This window comes from Manacus candei, unplaced genomic scaffold (assembly GCF_025592945.1).
Source record: "Manacus candei isolate 608988 ecotype Guabito, Panama unplaced genomic scaffold, ASM2559294v1 h1tg000094l, whole genome shotgun sequence".
Lineage (NCBI taxonomy): Eukaryota > Metazoa > Chordata > Aves > Passeriformes > Pipridae > Manacus > Manacus candei.
The window spans coordinates 1,729,755-1,749,845 of record NW_026138142.1 but is presented as its reverse complement, the minus strand read 5'-3'; the positions used below and the strand labels follow the sequence as shown (position 1 = coordinate 1,749,845).

General features: G+C 47.2%; 1 protein-coding gene across 2 annotated transcripts in view; it reads right to left on the bottom strand.

The window, feature by feature from the left end:
- The window catches only part of ACVR2B (activin A receptor type 2B), a 108,434-nt gene extending 92,300 nt beyond the window's left edge, over positions 1-16,134 (bottom strand). For both annotated transcript variants that reach the window (XM_051768301.1, XM_051768303.1), the window contains exon 1: positions 15,714-16,134. In XM_051768301.1, coding sequence (XP_051624261.1) covers positions 15,714-15,765 — 52 coding nt within the window. In that variant the 5' untranslated portion in view covers positions 15,766-16,134. The remainder of the gene's footprint in view (positions 1-15,713) is intronic.
- Positions 16,135-20,091: the final 3,957 nt, after the last annotated feature.

Genomic DNA, 20,091 nt, shown 5'->3' with positions numbered 1-20,091 from the left:
CCCAGTGATGGAGATGCTGCAGGAGGGTCCCTATCCACAGCCCCCATCACCCCTCTCCTCTCCTGGCAGGCAGGATGACAGGTTGGTTGGCATGTGAGTGGTGGTTACAGCCTTCTCCTCTACTGAACTATGAACACCGAGTTCAGGCTACCCTGCCCAGCAAACTGGAGATAAAAATCTGTAAAGATATCTAATCTATTCTAGAGCCTGGATTTCCTGCCCAGCACTGCTGACAAGCTCAGCAGCAGCGCCCATAAAAACACCCTGGCAAAATCCCTGCACGCACAGAAACAAAAAAAGCCACTAGGCTCAGCTGCTTTTGTCCTGACAAATGAGGAAACATTTACTGAAGCCGGAACAGACGATTTCTTGTAAAGAGAAAGAAAGGTGGAGAGAGCACAACCAAAAAAAAAAAAAGAGGGTAAATAAAAACCTATAAACCGAGCCCATGCACCACTTGCTACTGGCCATGTTTCCCATTAGGAGAAACCTCCTGTAAACACCACATTTGGGCACTGTGCAAACCAGAAAGGACACAGAGATGAAGAAGAGGTGACCAACATGATGCAGGGCCAAGTCCAGGAGGTACCTGATCCTGCAGCCTTGTAGATCTGAGGGCCAATGAACCCACCAGGCAACCGAAGTGAACAGAGCTGCCTTAATCACTGGTGGTGTTCTAGCACAGGGTAGGGATGACATTTTAGAGCTGATACAGAAATGCTCTATAAAATTTACCTTTCCTGGGAACATTTCACCAACTGCAAGTTGCTCAGGGGGATCAACCACATCCTGCTCTTCATGGAAAGTCCCCAAAGGACCAGAACTCTGACATAACCCATCCTTCGAGCGGTACCTTAACCTGCAGCACACTAAGAGAGCCAATGGCAACAGAGTGGTACCAGAAAAAGACAAAAACATCCTTTGTTTGAAGAAAGTGAGCAATGACAAATGCTGCCACTGTCCAGCTGGAGAGAGCCAACCTGTCCCTGCAGATACAGTGGCATCAGTTCCTGCCCTGTTCTTCCTTCCCAGGATTTCTTGCTACCAAGTGAAGAGCTGGATTTTTGCTGTTACAGGCACATCCCTCAGGGACATTTAGAAGATGTAAAACATCACTTTTCATTTAAAGAAAAATATTTTCCGGCCTTCAAGGAATGGAAAAAGAAATACAGAAAAGCACAAAAACGTGATCAAGGTGCATTCTTGCATCTGAAACCCCAGGAAACAAATAAAACCAACCCCGTTACATTTGTTGCCGTCTGCCTTCAATTCCCTCTATCTGACGCCAAGTCTGCAGGTTTCACTGGGAGGGAGGGAGAGAACAGGAGAATGAACTCATCACTTCTAACACACTGAAAACAATCTGCTTCTTGGGCCTGTCTGTCCAGCATGGTGATGGAAGGGAAGGAGCAGTAGTATTTCACACTCCCAAGTCCATGCTCTACATCCATAATCAGCTCTCCAGTACCTCTACATGTTTCAGGAGAAGATCTAAGCAGATTTATAGGAAGCTGATTCTGGATTACTATCCCCAAGGAAATTTTCCTCCCAATACCCAAAGTCAGAGGTTGATTTATACCCAACCTATAATAGACTACATTCCTTAGAGACAAATCCTTGTCTTCAGCCCCGCTGCTATGGCTGCAACTGGAGGTTTGGTTTGTTTTAACAGTCGTAGAGTTTATAAATACTGAAAGCAGCACTCAATTTAGGCTGGAGACAGTTAAACTACCTTAGACCAACAGGATGCCACACAGTAAGGAACCGTAATGAGATGATGACACTTTCATAACCTAAAGCTTTCACTAAAAACTCACAGCCCAAGGAAGCTCAGCCCTTCAGAGCAGAAATGTTCAGTTCTCCTAATTGCTCAGAGAGCAAATTTTTCCATGAACCAGTGAATCCAGGGGAGAGCTCCTGAAGAGTACTTGTACCCATTAGGCAGAAACTGGGGAAGTATCAGCTGGGGGGTTGTAAATGAGGTGGTGCTCAACTCATTTCAAATGCCACTGAGCACCTCAGCGTGCACCACACAGTGAGGAGCTGCTAGTGGTGGCACCAGCGTGAGGTTGGGAGCCCTTGGTAAGCAGATTCAGGGAAAAGCAGGACTCCTGAAAAGAAAGTTGCTGGATACCAGAAGCTCCTGGATAGAGCTTTCTCCATCTTCAAGCAAAACACATTCTCTTTTCCAGTTTTCACTTGTTTTTAAAGGCATAACATCTGAGCAGAGCCACAGCCCATGCACCAACCAACTGCAAAACTAGGCAGTGGTTGTCACAGCATCTGTGCTTGAGGTGAAGGTATTTATTATTAAAATAATAACAACTGTAGGTCTCTACCTCCCTGCATGGGAATGCTGAGGTAATCTAGAGCTCCACATACAATCCCCTGTCTTTGGGGGTCAGGGACCACAGACTTTGACTTTCTCAAACATCACCAAGGGTCCAAGCACTGCTCCCATAGAGCAGTCTCTCTGCATCTGTGCACGTAAATAACAGCACTTTCACATCCCACCAGGCTGGTACTCTCAGTTTATCATCTTCAAGATGCATGAAAGTGAAGCTGGCAAGGATATTACAGAAGACAATCCTCTACAGTGATGATTCCATCAGAGGCAGGCTGTTCCTGCCTCTGAAAGTGTTTCTAGTGCTGGTGAGTGTCTCAAGGACACAGGTACTCCCAGTACATCATCCACCCAAATATAGGTGATGGAAAACCATCCAAAACCTCGAGAAGGAAGCTCTGCTAAAGCACAAATCTAACTTTTATAGCTGTGCAAAATCAGATCTAACTGCCAGTAACTAGGGAAGATCCATTTATCTATCCAGCTAGAAAAATATCTGCTGGTAAAAGGAATAGTAATCAAACAAAGAAATGGCAAGCACTGGTTATGTTTTACAATGCACAAGTCAGAGCCACAAAAATACATTCCTGGGAGTGCCAACATCCCAATGAAAACAAATTCCAGAACACAAAAAAGGGATAAAAGCACAATATAAACCTCTTTCTTTCCCCCACAATTCTACTCTGTGACCATGTGCCACAGAAACAGAAATCCGATTTGGGTTGAAGGAGGTTTTTCCCCCAAAAAAGCAATTAAAACTCTTTTGTTTGGGTTTAAAGAAAAAGTAATGCCAACCACTAATAAACTTTGGGTTCGTGAAGTTTCGTATATTTTTTCAATGTTTAAGAGCACAAAACAAATCGAGCAGCTGCTCTTTCCAGAATGTCTCCTCCTACTTCTCAACACAAGATGACAAGGAGGTTGAACTTCCCAGCTCTCATAATCACTGTCACAAACAGGAACCTTCTGGGCAAAGAACACCCCAAAAAGAAGAAATCAGAAACTTTTCATCCCACATCATTTTCAGACCCTTCTCCTTCATGTAGTTCGTGAAGCAGGAAAAGAAAAGGAAGCCGTAACACAAACTCGGATACAGAAGTACATTTAAGAAAGCAAAGCACCAAGATTGATTAGAGTCTTCCACTGCTTTAATAAAGAGCCTAATGATGTCCAAATTATAGCAAAGCTCAATTGTGTAACCAAGGAGCCAAGATTTCATCCTTGATAAGGACATGGATTTCTGTCTCACAGGAGAAGCCTGCAGTTCACTAACAAAGATGACCTTTTATATTATACCCTTCAAGGCCACAATTAGCTGGAGAAATACTGTACTAACTTGGCAACATGAGTTTTTGTACATTGTGCTAATTTTTAGCAGAACCTTGCCAAGACCATTACCATCTTCTAACGAGACAAAAAAAAATACAAATACAAAACCCACTGCTCTCCAGACCCAAATTACTTTCCACAATTCAATGCAGTTTTAATTAAGGTGATTAAATTACAGCAAAAATGATTAAGATGATATCCTGCAGCAAACCACTAAAAGTATAACACCTTAATCCAGAAGAACCTGGCGAACACATATTAATGATAAAGTATTCATGAAAAGCTAGAATTTTACACATGAACCAATTTTACATCACTCAAACAATACCTTGGGAGATATTTGTCACAAGTAAAAAAACAGTGACATCCATCAACAGAGCACAGTTTTTCCAAGACTATACAGAAAGAAATCTACACAGGAAAAAATTGAAAAGGCTACAATTACTTTGACAATGTTTCTACAGCTCAAAGGAATTTGGGGGTTGAAATAAATGGTTTCCTTCTCCTTCCCAGGGCTCCCAAAATCAATTTTATATATAATTCTTTCATTTTTTTCTTTTTTCTTTTTTTTTTTTTTAACAGAAGTCAGATCAGAAGTGCATGTGAAATCAGGTCACTGCAATAATCATGTACATGGTACATTTCCACTATTGCCTATTAACTATGAGGTTTAAATGAATGAGGAAAGTCTCAGATCCATATTTCACCAGTGGAAATTATTAATATAAACATAGCACAGTTCAGGTTTTAACCTTACCATCCAACTGGGCCTACTCGCCTTTGGAGAAGGGTAAATGGCATTAAATTAACAGACAGGGTTCAAAAGGCAGCTACATGGAAGCATGGATTCCATCAAGACCTGGAAAAGGATCCTGCTCTGGTCTTCAGGTAGATGTTGTGGTGCTTCAGCACTGGATAAATTCAAGCCTGTGATCTTGAAGAAATGGTAGCTTCAGTGTCTTTTTAAAAAAAGCTGTGCCACTCTTATGAAGAGAAGTTAAAAACCAGCTTATTTCCAGGTGAAATCTTCTGGAAAACCTCCACAGAGGGAAATGACAGAAAATGGTAAGAGAGATTTGCAAAGAGGTGGATGTAACCCCAGATTCTCTTAAAAGTTGTGTCTGAATACATGAGAAGGTACCAAGTAATGAAGGTTTGCCTTGCTCTGGACCTCTCTGCCTCCAAGACTGACCCACACCAGGGGGTTTTGCAGAGTTAACTACATTGGAATAAAGCCCAACAACATAGATCCATTCCCAAAATGCTGCTACACTTTCCATCTGAGACTCCTTTGGGGCTATTTGCTTGTTCACACAAGAGACCTGTTAGCTCTCAAAATGGGGACATTTCACTAAAAATTAGAAGGAAAGAAGAAAAGAAATCTGCATGTTCCATTGCATGGCCATACTAAGGAGCCACTAATGACCCCCTAGAATCACCCAACTGCTCAGAGATTCAGGACACAAAAACCCTGAAAAGCTCGCAAAGAATAAGTGCATTAGAGAAACTTAATGATTTGATTTTGGTTTTTTATTAATATAGCTCTGAATGCCCAGCCAACAGATGGCTTCCTCTCAGTTGTAATGGATCTGATGAGAGGTGAGCCCCAGTCCAGGTGAGAGGTTAACTTTACAGTTTTCTTTAACAGACGAAGAAAAGTCTAAATGGAGAGAGATAAAATTCCAACGTAAATCCTCCACCAAGGCTGCTATGAAATAACTCTTTTGTTTAATTATTATGAGTTGGATCGGCAAACACTAGATCCCGATGGACAGAGAGCAGCTGTTACTATAACAGAAAGACATTCATCTTCCCTCCTCGGGACCCTGAAACTCTATCAACAATGCCTGTAAAATGACCCTCAGCTCCCCCCGCCCCACTCCAAGTTTTCGCCCGACTTTCACATTCAGACCTATTTTTAGCCAACTTTATTTTGTCGTACCACACTTCAAAGTTTTGCACATTAGCTATTTCAAAATCATTTCCGCGCACAAAAAGCACCGGGGACGTTGACGGGGCGATTCTGGAGCACAGGCTGCGGGAACGGCGCGTCCCTAGCCCAGGGTTTCTTCTTTCATCAGCAATTCATTGAGAAGGAGCCTACAGACACAGTTACCCAGCCACATGCACTTGCATCTCACTTACCTAACAGGGTAGGAGTGGTCTCATTTACCTCTGAGGATTACAGTTACCTTGGAAGGGCTTCTTTTAGCTGTTACATAATAAATAGCCGATCGGTACAGGATTGCAGGGGAAAGGTAATTCTATTGCCAATAAAAAAAAAAAGCCAAGTTTCTCATGTTTGCTTTTAGCAGCGCTAACTCTGTCCCACTAGACGACAGCAGAAGCTATGTATCTACAGAAAATTATCTATAGCAATAAAAATTAGCTGTAAAAGACTTCCACAGTTATCTAAGGTATAATATAAATGTTTAAATACTCCCCAGGAATGGGTACATCTGGCCAAACTCCAGCTGATGTGAACAGGCACAGTGTCAGGGCATCAGGAGACAACAGCCCTGGGGACAGTACATTCAGTGGGTTGATTTTTTTTTTTCCCTTTCCTTTTTTCTTTTTGCATCCATCAAAATTCAGGCTGAATGAGCTTTGTGCCAGCAAGCTGGACCCACAAGAGGAGATGGCCAGTGACAGCAACTGTGCTCTTTGAAGGCTCCATCAGGAGCTGCTTGTCTTTATCACGTGCATAAAAAAGCCTGGAAATTGGGACCGGAGGGCCACTGTGTTGCTTCAAACACTCTAAAAGGTGATAAAAATCTACACAGGAATTTCTTGCTATAACTGTGCATGCTGATCCATAGGCCCCCGCTTCATGCTTTCACTTCAAGGTGTTCCAGGAGCCTGAGGAGGGGACTAAAGTATGTCTGAGGCAGAAAAATGACAGCAATCAGATAAAAATGTTCCTTGCTATGAGTTTTGTGTTGCTGGGGTTTTTTGTTTTGTTTTTTTTTTTTTTTTTCTGTGTGTTTGGTCGTTTTGGGGGTTTGGTTTTCTTTTTAAGGGCATTTGTCTTTGAAATGTTTCAAAGGAAGCCAAGGAGCATGGATGAGGCAGCTCAGTGGCACAGCATACCCCATGAGAGCATCCCCACCTGAGGGTCCACACCAGAGCTGGGCACTCACAACTCCACACCATGGACACCAGCAGACAGAGCTGACAACCCAGTAAGGCAGCACCAAGCACCAAATGCACCATCCTGCTATTCTCAATCAGGTTGTGCTGAGCTTTTATGCGTTCCAGGCTTCTCATATAAACAGAAATTTCACAGCTGGAACCTGCTCCAGGTGTGTGAGCACCGGTGCCCATTGCCACCACCCAAACTCATTTTATGGGAGCTGAGCAGGTGAGTGTTTTCCAGCACAACTGCAACAGGTATTTGGGAAAATGTCTTACTTGGGATGTAGGAACGTGCTTTAACAGAGACTCTCCTATAGAAACAAAAGTGCCTGATAAGCTGTGGGTGCACGTGAAAACAAAGGATTATAAGTTCAAACTTTAGTGCACCCAAGAGCTGCCCAATAGCTACCGCTGGCCTGTAACTGGATACTCCTGCCACAGAAACCCAAGGACAACTAACTGAATTTCTCAGCCTGCATGTATACAGGGGAATTAGCATTCTTAACCCATTAATTACTCTCAGGAACTACAGTGGCAATACAAATCCCACTGTGTTTCAGTTGCCATACTGAGCAGAGAAAACATAAGGACTCGGAGAAACGAGTGACCCACGCGCCTGCAGGTTGCATTGCCAAGGCTTGGTTGTCCCAAAAGTGAACTTGCCAGGACAAGGCTACCAGCAGCATAACCACAAATCTGCACTTTGCTGAGCAGCTGCATCTCAAGTCAATTACAGTTTCCCTCTGCTTAGTACAGGAGCTCCTTTGAATCCGTGTGGAATGTACAGGTCTGAAGCGAAGCCAATGCCTACTCGCACTTGAGTGCCTACAAAGCTCATCGGCTCTTCCAAGACCAGTACCACTGTCTCCTCACAGCTTTCATACTGCAAAGCTCAGCTTGCTGCCTCAGAAAAAGGCCTGAACACCAACTGTGCAAAGCTTAAATGCCCTCCTTTCCTAGAGAAAGAAAGTATCAATGGCAAACAGAGCAACCGGAGAGGGGAGTTTTCAGACAGCTCAGACAAACTGTAGCAACAGCCTCCAGCCCACAGAAGTGACCCAGAGACTGCAAAACGTGAGAGCAGCACTAAAAGGGCTTAAAAAGCCTGAAACAGTCCCCTTTTCTGAAATGCTTTTAAAAAGTCACAAAAAGGAGACAAGGGTTTGATTGAACATTTCTCCACTACGGACCCACGGTTGCATTCCTCCCTCCCCGGGAATTCAAAACCGTCTGTAGAGGTAAATTATGTATAAGCAAAATATTCCTAAAAGCCAAATTTTAAGAGTTGCACACATTACACAAAGCATTTTTAAATAGCTAATGTCAGAGGAAAGAAGGGTTAGCCACCTAGATTGACCATTTGATAGATCAGGCATAAATGGAGCTAACTTTATCCCTCTCATCCACTCAAAGGCTTATCATCTCACACCTTGGAGCAATAAATTAGGAAGAAGCATTACATTAGAACTATTGGCACCACATAGAAATTTTAAAACTTCTGCTACCAGTTAGAAAGTAAGTTCTATAATGGGAAAAAGCTTTAAATAAATAAAAAAAAATAAAATAAAAAAAGGCAGAGGGAATCACAGCACCTAAGACACTACAGTGTCAGCTACTATGGAATTTTTAAAATTACAACCTTTGCCACTGTGGTTTGGGACTCATTCAGCACAGGTCTTGGATTTTGGGTTGGTCCGAAAAGCACCAGAGACACACTCATTTCTTCCAGTTTTTGTTTATTTCTCTATAAAATTGACAGCAATAGGTTCCATTTCCAGATTTACTGGAGGAGGATTAACTCTCCCTCTGTGCTCCCATGAGCACCTTTTTATCCTTCCATCGTCACACAAGGGTACATATTAGACATAAAGAATCCAGTTCAAAACCCACATCTAAATTTGTATGAGTATCCACTTGGATGAAAATTAATGTCCCTGCATCTTTTCATGAACAGGCTTTATTCTCTTCATTTAAAGAAGAGGCACTCCTATATAGACACGTAACTCTGAGACTGAGAGAGGAGAAAGAAAACAAAATGACACCTCTGGCTTAATAAAACTACCAGAACATTCTATTCTTCCCAGTAAAATTAATTCAAGGTGGACAAAAAAGGATAATATGGTGGTCAGAGCACCAACCATGGACCGAAGAGGATGGGGAGTAATGTCCTTGCCCTGCCACTGACTTGCAAGATCTCAGAGATGTCACTCCCGCCAGGGAATACCTTGTAAACTTTTATTACAACCCATAAATTATGCACTACAGGAATAGGATGAAACATCCACAGATACAAGTTTTACTTCTAACAGCTCCTGTGCAAATATTTTCAAAGGCTCATTTCAGCTGCTTAATACATCCCTGCTTCCCATACCCATCAACGAGGCAAAAAAGGGTGTTTTAAGCCCAGGATGCTTCTTGTCCTGCACCCAACCCTGCCTGCACCCAGGCCCATGCTCTCCTCCGAGCAGCCTCCTGCCTGCAGAGCTCTCCTAAGGTCCCAAATTGAATCTGCAGTGAAACGACACACCAAGCTGGAAATTGCAGAATTATTAATGAGAACCAGGTCATTCACATCTTCCTCCAGCCAAGCACAAACAGGCTGCTCCTTCCTCTGTGTTTCTTTATACACACCTGGGTGCGTGAGCCAGTCCCTGCTTGTGAGCACCCCCACCCAAGAGAAAAGGATCTTCCCAAGAACAAAAACACACCAACCACCTCCAGCACAGTCACCAAATTGAAAAACACATAAGGTGGACAGAGCACACTGCCAGATTAAAGCCTGACTTCACCCCACACAGAAACACTTCCTCACGTGGATTATTTTATTAGTATAGGTACAAAATATTGGTGTGACCTTGCGTGAGCCACTTCATGATGATGCAGCAGGGAGCCCTGGTAGACAGTATCATTTTCTCACAGTTGGTCCCTGTGCTCAGTGTTTTTGGGGCAGGGACCTTCTCTCATCACAAACAGCACTTTGCAAAAGAGGAGCCGTATTTTTCCGAGGCACCTAGACACCAGTAACAGATTTTTTTCTTAAGTAGCATGATGGACCAATGCCACATGCAATAGCCTAATCAGAGTGAGACTCAAATACTGGCAAAATAAGAGGCACTTGTGTGCTAGGGGGAAGTATATTATTATTATTTTACAGTGTACACTGACAATTGCTGCTCTTAACTTTTCGTTTGAATTGAAGCTATACTGTAGTAAAGGAGGAAGATGACAGAGGGAAAAGAACATGAAATTGGTGAAAAAGACCAACAGTTATATTCAAATCTAAGCATAAAATGTGCTGTGTCTGCAGAACGCAGGCAGAGTGTTTCATCTTTAATTTACTTCTCTGCCCCTCTGACTACAGTGGCTCCAAGAAAACTTACAAGGGAGACTGGGGGGGAGGGATGGAGTGATGTATATTTTTCCAATATACCTTAAAGGAACAAATGACTAATGAGATACAAAATTATTTCAGAATGAAGTAATAATGAAGAGAAGAGATTAGACATTAGTTGATCCTCAATGGTTAATGGAGGGGAAAGGCAAGGGGAAGAGTAGAGCTTATACTGGTGAATGCTCCGGCCACAAACACCTCTCTTAAACACATCCAATTTCACTGATGTGAAAATCTCCACATGAAGGAACAGGCGAAAAAGAGCTTAAGTGGGAACAGGGTGCAGAATGCCAAGTGCTACACTGAATAATTCAGATCCAGGCAGTGCTATTGGCCAGGCAGGAAAATCACACTCCCCTGCTAGTTTTAAAATCAAAGGCCAAGGAGGGATAAAAGAGAAAGACAACACCTCTTTAAAGCAGAGATTACACTCTGCAGTTCCCATTTCCCAACTTCCCACAACGTTTTGTTACAGGGAGAGTGCTGGAGCCCGGGTACTGCAGTACTGCCAAGGCACAGCACCTCACTGCCTGCATCCCTGCCCACAGCTGTTTGAGGAACCTGGAAAAAGCTGCCACATGCCTTTTTGACACCACTCCTCCAGTCCAGCAGAAAGAGAAAGCCAACTCTACAGCAGGTACTGACCAACCCAAGTTGCATTTGCAAGACTTTCTCAGCACATGAGCAGTTCTCCAGTTGCCAAAGCTGAGGGTAAGAGCCTACGAGGGCTTCCAACTGGGTCTAGATCACCACTGAACTCTAACAGGTTCTCTCCTCTACTTTCACGCTTCCCAAAGCACAGGAACAGTTTTCCAGCACTAGCTGACAGGGCTGGAGACACAGATTTCCAGGCAACTGACAGGAGGCACCATAAGGAGGGGCCGTGCCCGGCACTGGGTGTGGTACTCTCTGGAGAAGGGGCATCCAGGGTCTTACCTTGCCTTGGCCATACACAACCAGAAGCAGGGGGTTACCAAGTCACTCTCACAACTTTTAGACTATTGTCCTGAGTGTGTTTGGTAGAAAGTTGTTATATTTTATTGGGCTTCAAGGATTCAGGGTTCCTAAAATCCCATTTAATTCTGATTATTCTACTGCAGCTCCACAAAGTCAGCTACTCTTAACACTGAATTTCAGAAATGCTTCTAAAAGCAGGTCCTGCAACATGACACCCAAAGCACATTACACTACAAGGCCCCAAACATGGAGTAACTTTGACTTCTGCTTATTTAATTTTAAAGGTGTTCCCGGCTTTCTAGGAACAGGCACCATGTGGGCAGAGCACACAAGCACACCTTTGACGGTGCCCAACCTCAAACCCTCTCTTGTCACTCACCTCCTTTGCTCTTGATAAATATACATCCCTTGATTTCTTTTACGCCTGCAACACTCCTGCAGAGTGACCCACCCCATGGACAGGAACGATCCAAACCACAGCAGTGGGATTCCTGAGCTGGCCCCATCATCCCATTACACAAGTTCCAAAAGATGTGCCTCTTGGAACTTCTCTTCCATCTCAACCTGTGCACTTGTCCTGCTTCCCAGAACTGGAAAAAGCCAGGAAATCCTTCTGGGGTGATCTGCAAAGCAAGGAGTCCATGCATGGGGGTGGGGGAAAATGGAGGGAGGGAAAGAAGAGAATAAAAACAAAACAGAACAAACAAACAAAAAGCAGACAAAACAAAACCACACTACAACAAAAAAAAAAAAAAGGGAAGGAAAAAAGAGTGAGGCTGGCCCATCTCTTTCTTCTCTACCATCTATTCAGAGTCAGCAGGGGAGGTCCACAACTGTTGCGTCATGTAAAGCACAAAAAAACCTGACAAGCGTGTTTTAGCTGATGGAGAGCAGAGTGGACAGGAGGCTGGTGACAGCTCGAACGCGGGCAGTGCGAGCCCTCCGCTTTAATTGGCTGCTTCTTCCTATCGCATCGAGCGAGCAGGAGCCTCGCAGCCTGCATGGGCTGCCCAAAGGCACAAGAAATGGCAGAAATTTCAGTGTGTAAATACTTTAGTTAACTCCCCAGGCTCAGGTTAGACCCTCGCAGTGGTGAAGGGATACAGAATTTGTAACCCTGCCTGATGCAGGAAACAAACAAACAAACAAACAAACAAAAAAAACAACAACAAAAAAACAACCAAAGGAAAGATGCAGAAGATGCTTCGAAATGGAGAGTAGGGAGAAGGGGGGAGTTAAACCACAGGCTGTGAAGGACCTGGAGAGATGTTTATAAATAATGCCACTAAAAATAATACACTGCTCACTGGCACCTCAAACATAGCATTTTCTTTTCCACAGAACTCTGACAATGGTTATCGCAGCGGTATAATTATCTAGATTTGATGGCCGATTAAAAAAATATATATCCCAAACACCTGTTCAAGAGTTTTGTGTTTTTAAAGGCCATTGCCATTAACCTTGGGCCATGCACTTCATTGTGTTTAATTAGCAGGCTAATGAAGCCAGTTTTATTCCCTTTCTCAAGCACAAGAGGATAAATAGAAGACAGTGAAAGAGGAGACCAGATCCATTTGCAGCACAATTCACTGCTGCATGGCATTACTTAAACTTGCACCAAAATAAAAGTAATGTAATGGCTCGGAAAACATGTTAGCAATGCATTCTGCAAGACAACTCCTTTTACACCTTCTGTATTTTCCCAAGCTCATCGATTAAAACATGATTTCTGAACATTTGGGCTGCAGAGAATTTGCAAACAAAGGGCTAAAAATGAACATAATGTTTTCCTCAATGAATCCTCAGTACTCAAAAAAAAAAAAAAGCATAACAGATTTTTTTTTTTTTTAAAGAACAGCAGCCCGTGCTTGCTTTGTTACAGTCAGCCAAGGTAGCAATGAGAAGCATCAACAATGGAGGTCAAGCGATTTTCGAAAAGCCCACCACTTTTGCACAGCCCTAACATGTACACACAAAAGACATACTTCAAGCAAAGCCCAGTGCTCTGAATCCCAGCAACACATTCCAACTTTGGGTATCTGAGCTTATTTTCTTTTTTTTTTTTTTGACTGAACAGCTTTAGTTAAAACTGGACAATGAAGATCATGTTGATAAACACTCATAAATATCAGAAGAAGGACAGAAATGCTTTAAAAGAGAGAGAGGGATTTACAGAATTGCTAATGCACTGATTTAATGATTCAAGAGGACCTTTTCAAATAAACAGAATTATACTAATTTTCTAGGGTTTCTTTATTGTATTTTCAGGGGGAGAAAAAGTCAGCATAGGTATGCCCTGTCAGATTATCCTTTTCATAACATGATACATTTAAGAAGCTTTCAGGGTTCATTTTTCTTAAAGCAATTGCTTTTTTTCCTCCAACTTAGATTTCAACCACTATATGCACAGAGCCATAGGATCAGGTTAAAAACCAAACCCAAGCCAAACAAAAACCCAACGCCATACCCAAAACAAAACCAAAAAATCCGGAAGCCATCTCCTTTTATTGAATCACCCGAGATAAAAGGATTCCAAGATATATGGAAAGAAAATACAATGACCATAAATCTCCTTTATGCACATAATAGAATTTTCCAGCCAGGAGAGCTGTTGTGATGAGAGCAACGCCGAGCACCAGGAATGTTGCTGGCACATACACACCCCCCCTTGCCTGCTCCTTCCAAAATACCTGCTCTCCTCGGCACTGCTATGTAAATACAAACCCGCACAACCCCCTTCCCAACACATGGAAACAAAGCTGCGTACAAGTGTCCCAGCGATCAGATAAAAAACCCCGAGCAGGCTTTGCTCACCAACACATTAATTTTTTTTTTTTAATTTTTATTGCCCGCTCCCTTTTTATTGCCACTCACACACACACACACACACTTTCGGTGTGACTTAAAAAAAAAAAAAAAAATAATGAAGCGCTGGCACTGTCGGTAATGGCAGAGGCAGGCGGTGGCAGCGCATATTTAATGGGCACTCGGAACAAAGGAAGCCCCGGCTGCAGGAGCGCCCCGGGGCCGGCTCCGCGCCCCGGCCCCTGCCCCGCCGGGCAGCGCCTTCCCCGGGGCGGGGGACACGGACACGCACACGCGGGGAACCCCCTCCTCCTCCCTACCCCCACCAGCTTTGCGATATAAGGAAGCCGTGATGGCAAAAAGCCGCCGGGAACTCCCCGGCTGCCCATCGCGAAGCGGGGCACGGCTACAGCATCGCTGCCTCCCGCACCCTGCCCCCGGGAACCCCCGGACGCAAAGAGTCCCCCTCCTCCGTTTCTCGCCATCCTCCCGTGCCCCCCCAGCCCTGGGCCGGGAGATGGAGGGAACGTAACAAGTCACTGCCCAGCGCCGGGGCGAGGGGCTGCGAGCTCAGCCCCGGGGGGGGTCGTGGTGACCATGCAAGGGAGGGGGCAAAATTGCTGTCGCCCCTGTTTCCCCTGAGGGATATGCAGCGATAATAAAAAGGGAATAGGAAAAATAATAATAACAGAATCAAAAATTTAAAAAAAAAAAAAGGAGGGTAAGAGGGGAGCGCGGGGATTTCCAGCGTGCCCGCGTTTTCAGTGCTGGGGGGAGCACAGGGGGTCTGACCCCTTCCCCGTCCCCCTCCTCCCGAGGGCTGCGAGATGGGGCACCCCATGGAGACCCCTCCCCGCCTCCCGAAGCGCTGCCCCGGGTGCCTCCTCCTGCTCCCACGGCCGTGTCCGGGCTGTGGGCGAACTTCCACCCGCGTCCCTCGGCACAACGTGCACCTCGCAGGTTGGAGGTGAAGTTTGGGGACCAACCCAGGTCCGTAAAATAAACGGGATGAAGACCATACAAAACAAACACCCTCCGCCTCAGAAGCCTCCTCCCGAGGGATGCTCCCCCAGGCACCCCCTGCCCCACACATCCCCTTTTTCCCAACTTTCTCCCAGTGGCGCCAGCCAGCCCCAAAGGGCTCGTTCCGTGCCAACCCCTACGGGACCGCGGCGTCCCGTGGGGCTGATGGAGAACGAGAGGGTGCCCTCGGGGCGGAGGGGGGTCCCCCACAACCCCCCACCCCGCGTTACAGAACCGCAGCCCGGCAGGAGCGGGGCGCACACATGGCCATTACCTGAGAGACCCCGCACCATTCCGGAGCGATCCCCAGGTCTCCTCCCGCTGCTCCCAACTTCTACACCCACGCAACTTCCTCGGCTTCCCCCCCACACGCCCCAGCCCAGAAGTAAATGCCCATTTTTACAAAGTTTCCTCGAGATCGCGCCGTGTTTACATTGCCATGAATTCCCACAGGCTGCCTGGAGGGAACAAAAAGCAGCTCGGGGAAGGCTTGTCCTGCGAGTAGGGAGAAAACGGAGAAGGGAGGGCGAGGCGATGGAAAGCAAAATAATAATCATAATAATAATAAAGGAAATTAAGCCGATAGCAGCGGTGGGGGGATTCCCCAGCTCGGGTGCTCTGCTCTGCTGTGTAGGGTGGCTGCAAATAGCCGCACGGCCCATTCAATTCTGCATTTGGAGACGCGACCGAGAGCCCGAGCGGGAGGTAAACACGCCGAAAGGCTCTTACCTGCACAGAAAGTTCCCCAGAGCACGGCGAAAGTCAGCCACGAAGCAAACATAGTCCTTTACTTTTTTTTTTTCTTCCTCGCGTGCACCTCTATCCCCAAGGGAAACAAAAATAAAAATAAAAAGATCGAGCGCGTGAAAAGAGGGGGGAGAAGCGCGGCTCTGCCCTCCCTCTCGCTCTCAAAAAGAAAAAATGAAGAAAAAAATCCTGGGGGTAGGGGGGGGGAAAAAAAGGAGAGAGAAAATCGGATTTAATTCCTTCGCAGTCGCAAAATGTATCCAGTGGAGACGAACAGCCAGGGGACGGTTCGACCTGCTCCTGCCCGGCCCACGGTTCGCTCCCAGCTTTCCAAGAGTTTCTTTCCCTGGGCTTTTGTGCTGGGAGCGCGGCGTGCACCACACACCGACTCCCCCACCTCCTACTCCTCCTCCTCTTCCCCTTCCCCCTCCTCCTCCTCCCAACCCAGCCCCTCCGGCTCCCCCAGCAGCGAGGGGCGAGCGCACACACGCACACGCCCCCCCCCCCTCCCACCCCCCGAACCCAACCCCCCCCCACGCCGCGGGTTCCCGCGCAATGCACGCGCAGGATTTGGTCTTTCCCCCCCCCCTTTTTTCCCGCACATACCCGCGCATTCCACACCCACCATTCCCCCCCCTTCCCCAACCCCCGCGCAACCCACGCGCGCTCCCCGCGCCGGCAGCGAGCGGGGAACCGGGACCGGGACCGTGCGCGGTGGTACCGACCCCGCATCCCGGGCGGCTGCGGAGCGGCAGGCAAGGGCCAGCGGAGGGGCTGCGGGGCGGCGGTGCGGGGCCGGAGGAGGAGGAGGAGGAGGAGGAGGAGGAGGAGGCGGCGGGGGGCCGCGGCATCGCGGGCTGCGCGGGGCGCGGGGCGGCGGGAGCGGGGGCGCGGCGGGAGGTGCCATGTGCGGGATGGGCAGGCGGGAAAAAAAAACCAAAATAAAGCGGGGGGGGAAGAGGGGAGGGTGAGAAAGGGAGGTTTGTTGCAGTTTGGGGGTTTTTTTGTTGTTGTTTTTGTTTTGTTTTTTTTTTCTTTTAATAATTAAAAAAAAAAAAAACGTGGAGAGGAAAAAAAAAAAAAAAAAAAGCTGAACGGCGTCCAAAATGGCTTCTAAAAAAAGGGAGAAGCCAGCGCGGAGCCAGCGGGGAAACCCGGATGTTGGATACAAAGGGGGATGGAAGGGGCGGGGCGGCGCGGGGGCTCCGCGGGCGCTGAATGGGGAGCGGCGCTGCCCGTCACGGCCGCGCCCCGAGGGGAGGCCCCGGGGGGGACTCGGGGACGGGAGGGCGGTGGAGGGGGGGTGTGGATAGGGGCAGGGTTAGGGGCTGGGGTCTGCAGGGGGCCAGGGGATGTGTGCGTGAAATAGGGGCAGGAGGTGGCAGAAGGGGTTTAGGGGACAGAGGAAGTGTGAATGGGATGCTGGAGGGGGCTGGAAGGAGAGATTTCTGGGCTGGGGATGGCGGGCGGGGAGGTTTAGGAGCGGGGGTTGAGGGAGAGTGTGTTGGATAGGGGCAGGGGACTGCAGGGGAGAGGTTTAGGGGCAGGGGATGGCTGGAGGGGTTCAGGGTCCGGGTGGGGGAAGTGCAAACAGTAGGCACAGGAGGTGGTGGAGGGCGCTCAGGGGAGAGGTTTAGGGGAGGGGGTGGCTGGAGGGGTAGGTTGAGGGGTAGGGGTGGTGGAGGGGGTGTGTAAATAGGGGCAGGTTTAGGGTCGGCAGTCCTGCAGGGGACATGTTTTGGGGAAGGGGGAGGTTTAGGGGGGTGGTGGTGCATAGAGGCAGTGGGTCGCTGCAGCGAGGGAGGGGGTTGGGAGCAGGGAATGGCTGGAGGGGTTCAGGGTCGAGGGACGGGAGAAGTGCGAATAGTAGGGGCAAGGGATGGTGGAGGAGGCTAAGGGGAGAGGTTTAGGGGTGGGAGGTGGGAGGTTGGATGAGGCGGAGGGTGACAGAGGGTGTTTGTGGTTAGGGTCAGGGGGCTGCAGGGTGGAGATTTAGGGGCAGGGGATGACTGAAGTGGTTTAAGGGCAGGGAGTGGGAGAAGTGCGAATAAGGGCAGGGGATGGTGGAGGAGGATGGAAGGAGAGATTTAGGGACTGGGGGTGGCGGGCAGGGAGGTTTGGGAGCAGGGGGTGAGGGAGGCTGTGTGTGAATAGGGATAAGGGTCCTGCAGGGGGGAGGATCTGGGGGAAGGAGGAAGGTTTACGGGTGGATGGGTGGGTAGGGGCAGTGGTTGGCTGAAGGACAAAGGTTTAGGGGCAGGGAGTGACCAAGGGGATTTTGGGGGCAGGAGTGGGAGAAATATGAATAGGGCAGGGGGCAGCAGAGGGGGCTGACAGGAGAGGTTTAGGGGCAGGGGGTAGGGGAGTGGATAGGGGCAGGGGGTGTCTGGAGGGGGAAGGTTTAGGAGCAGGGGATGGCTGAAGGGGTTTAGGGGCAAGGGTTGGGGGAAGTGTGAATAGGGTCAGGGGATGGCAGAGGGGGCTGGGGGGAGAGGTTTAGCGGCAGGGATCATGGAGGGTATGTGTGGATAGGAGTGGGTTTAGGGGAAGGTGTTGGCAGGGGCATTAAGAGCAAGGCATGGGGGGAATGCAAAATAGAGGTAGGGGATGGCTGGGGGGTGTTTAGGTGGCTGGGGGGAGCTGGGGATGGGACAGGGGATGGAGGATGGGGTAGCACAGGGCAAAGCCGCCTCAGCCTCTCGGGTAAATTCCCCACGCCTTCCCAGTGGAGAGAGCAGCATAGATCCCCCTGGGGACAGGAATAAACTGTGTCCTTGTAGAAAAAAAAATCCTCTTCCCAGCAGTGAGAATGTCCTAGATTTCTCTGTACCCACAACAGCCCCTTGACCCCAAGACCTGGTAGGGCAATGGGTCCAGGACAGTGTCCAGGGTCGCCAGGACTGAAGAGGCACCTCAACAGAATCCATTTTTAGGGCGTTTCAGTGTTAATAAGGTTTTCTCCAGTGCCAGGACTACAGGAATTGCATTCTTTCCACAATTTATTTTAGTTATAATTAAATAATACAGCATTAGGGAATCTCGAGGGGAAGGAAGAGGAAAGATGCTGAAATTGGGTCATTCCCAAGGCTTTGGGTCTGCAAGGTCCACTGACTCATTGGAGAAAGGGCTGTGGCATGGATGGATGCTGTGCACGGGCAGAGCTCCTGCACATGGCAATGAACTGCAGGTCAGCTCCCTCAAATTTGTCCGATGGGGAGTAAGGCTGAAAATATTTCTAAACTCATTTTCTTTTTCCTCTGGAGGGAGATAAGAGTAAACATGAATCATTCTTCTAAAAGTTTGAGAAGCGTGTTGTTCCAAGAAGAAATATGTAATTTTTCTTTTTACAGTAACAAGTTCCCAGGAAACTTCAGGAGGCTTTTACAAAGGCTTGTAACCACTTTGAAGCTGGAGACTTTTTATATACGTATAGCACTTGTGTAACAAGGTCTTAACTGTGAATGAGATTCCTGGGTGCAGTTGCAATAAAGTGATTAATAGTATCATTCATGGTATCATACCTCATTCATAGGTTTCCTGTAAGTAAAGAGGAATACATTGGCAGGAATACAGTGGTTGTGACTTTAAACACGATACTCTTGGGGGGAAAGTTACAGCAAACACGTGCGCTGAAGGGCAATGCAACTGGTAAAGCTATGAAAATGGCTTCAGAAAATAATTTTTAGATCAAAAATCGGGGGAAAAAAAGCACACAAAGAGGTAGTTCTAGAAAGGTTTGTGGCAGGGAGAAAGTAAGGTGAGTATTGCCACACAGCTTGTGAAACCAAAGACAGAAAACAAGGAGACCTGTCTATCAAAGGGATGGGTCAGGGGTGATCACTGTTTATTCAGAAACAAACACTAGCGAGTAGGGTTTATTTGTTTGGGTTTTTTTGCAGTCTGGAGACAGAAAGGCCTGATTTTGTTACCAAAATGTTTATCACCAAAATGTTTGTCACTGCTGCTTGTGACACATATCCCTGAGAAGGCCACGGAGGATACAAAAGGGAATGCAGAACAGTCATCAAAGGAGAAGTAAATGTCCTGGCCATGGGCTGCAGCAGCTCAGGATGCATTTGGAGCCTCAAGAGAAGTGACAAATAATGGGTCAATATTTCCTATAAAGCTGCTTATTTCATTTGAAAGCAAATAACGGGTCAATATTTCTGCTTATTTCATTTGAGGAATAAGTTGTTAAACAGGTACCAAGTGACTGAAGTATGGAGAAGGGTGTCGGGTGATAAAATATGACCCGGTGTTTCACTGTACCAGGATCCCCATGATCAGCTAAAACAAGACATTTAACTCGATCCAAGAGGACATCAGCCCTCTGGAGCAGGCAGGGTGACCAACACAGCGG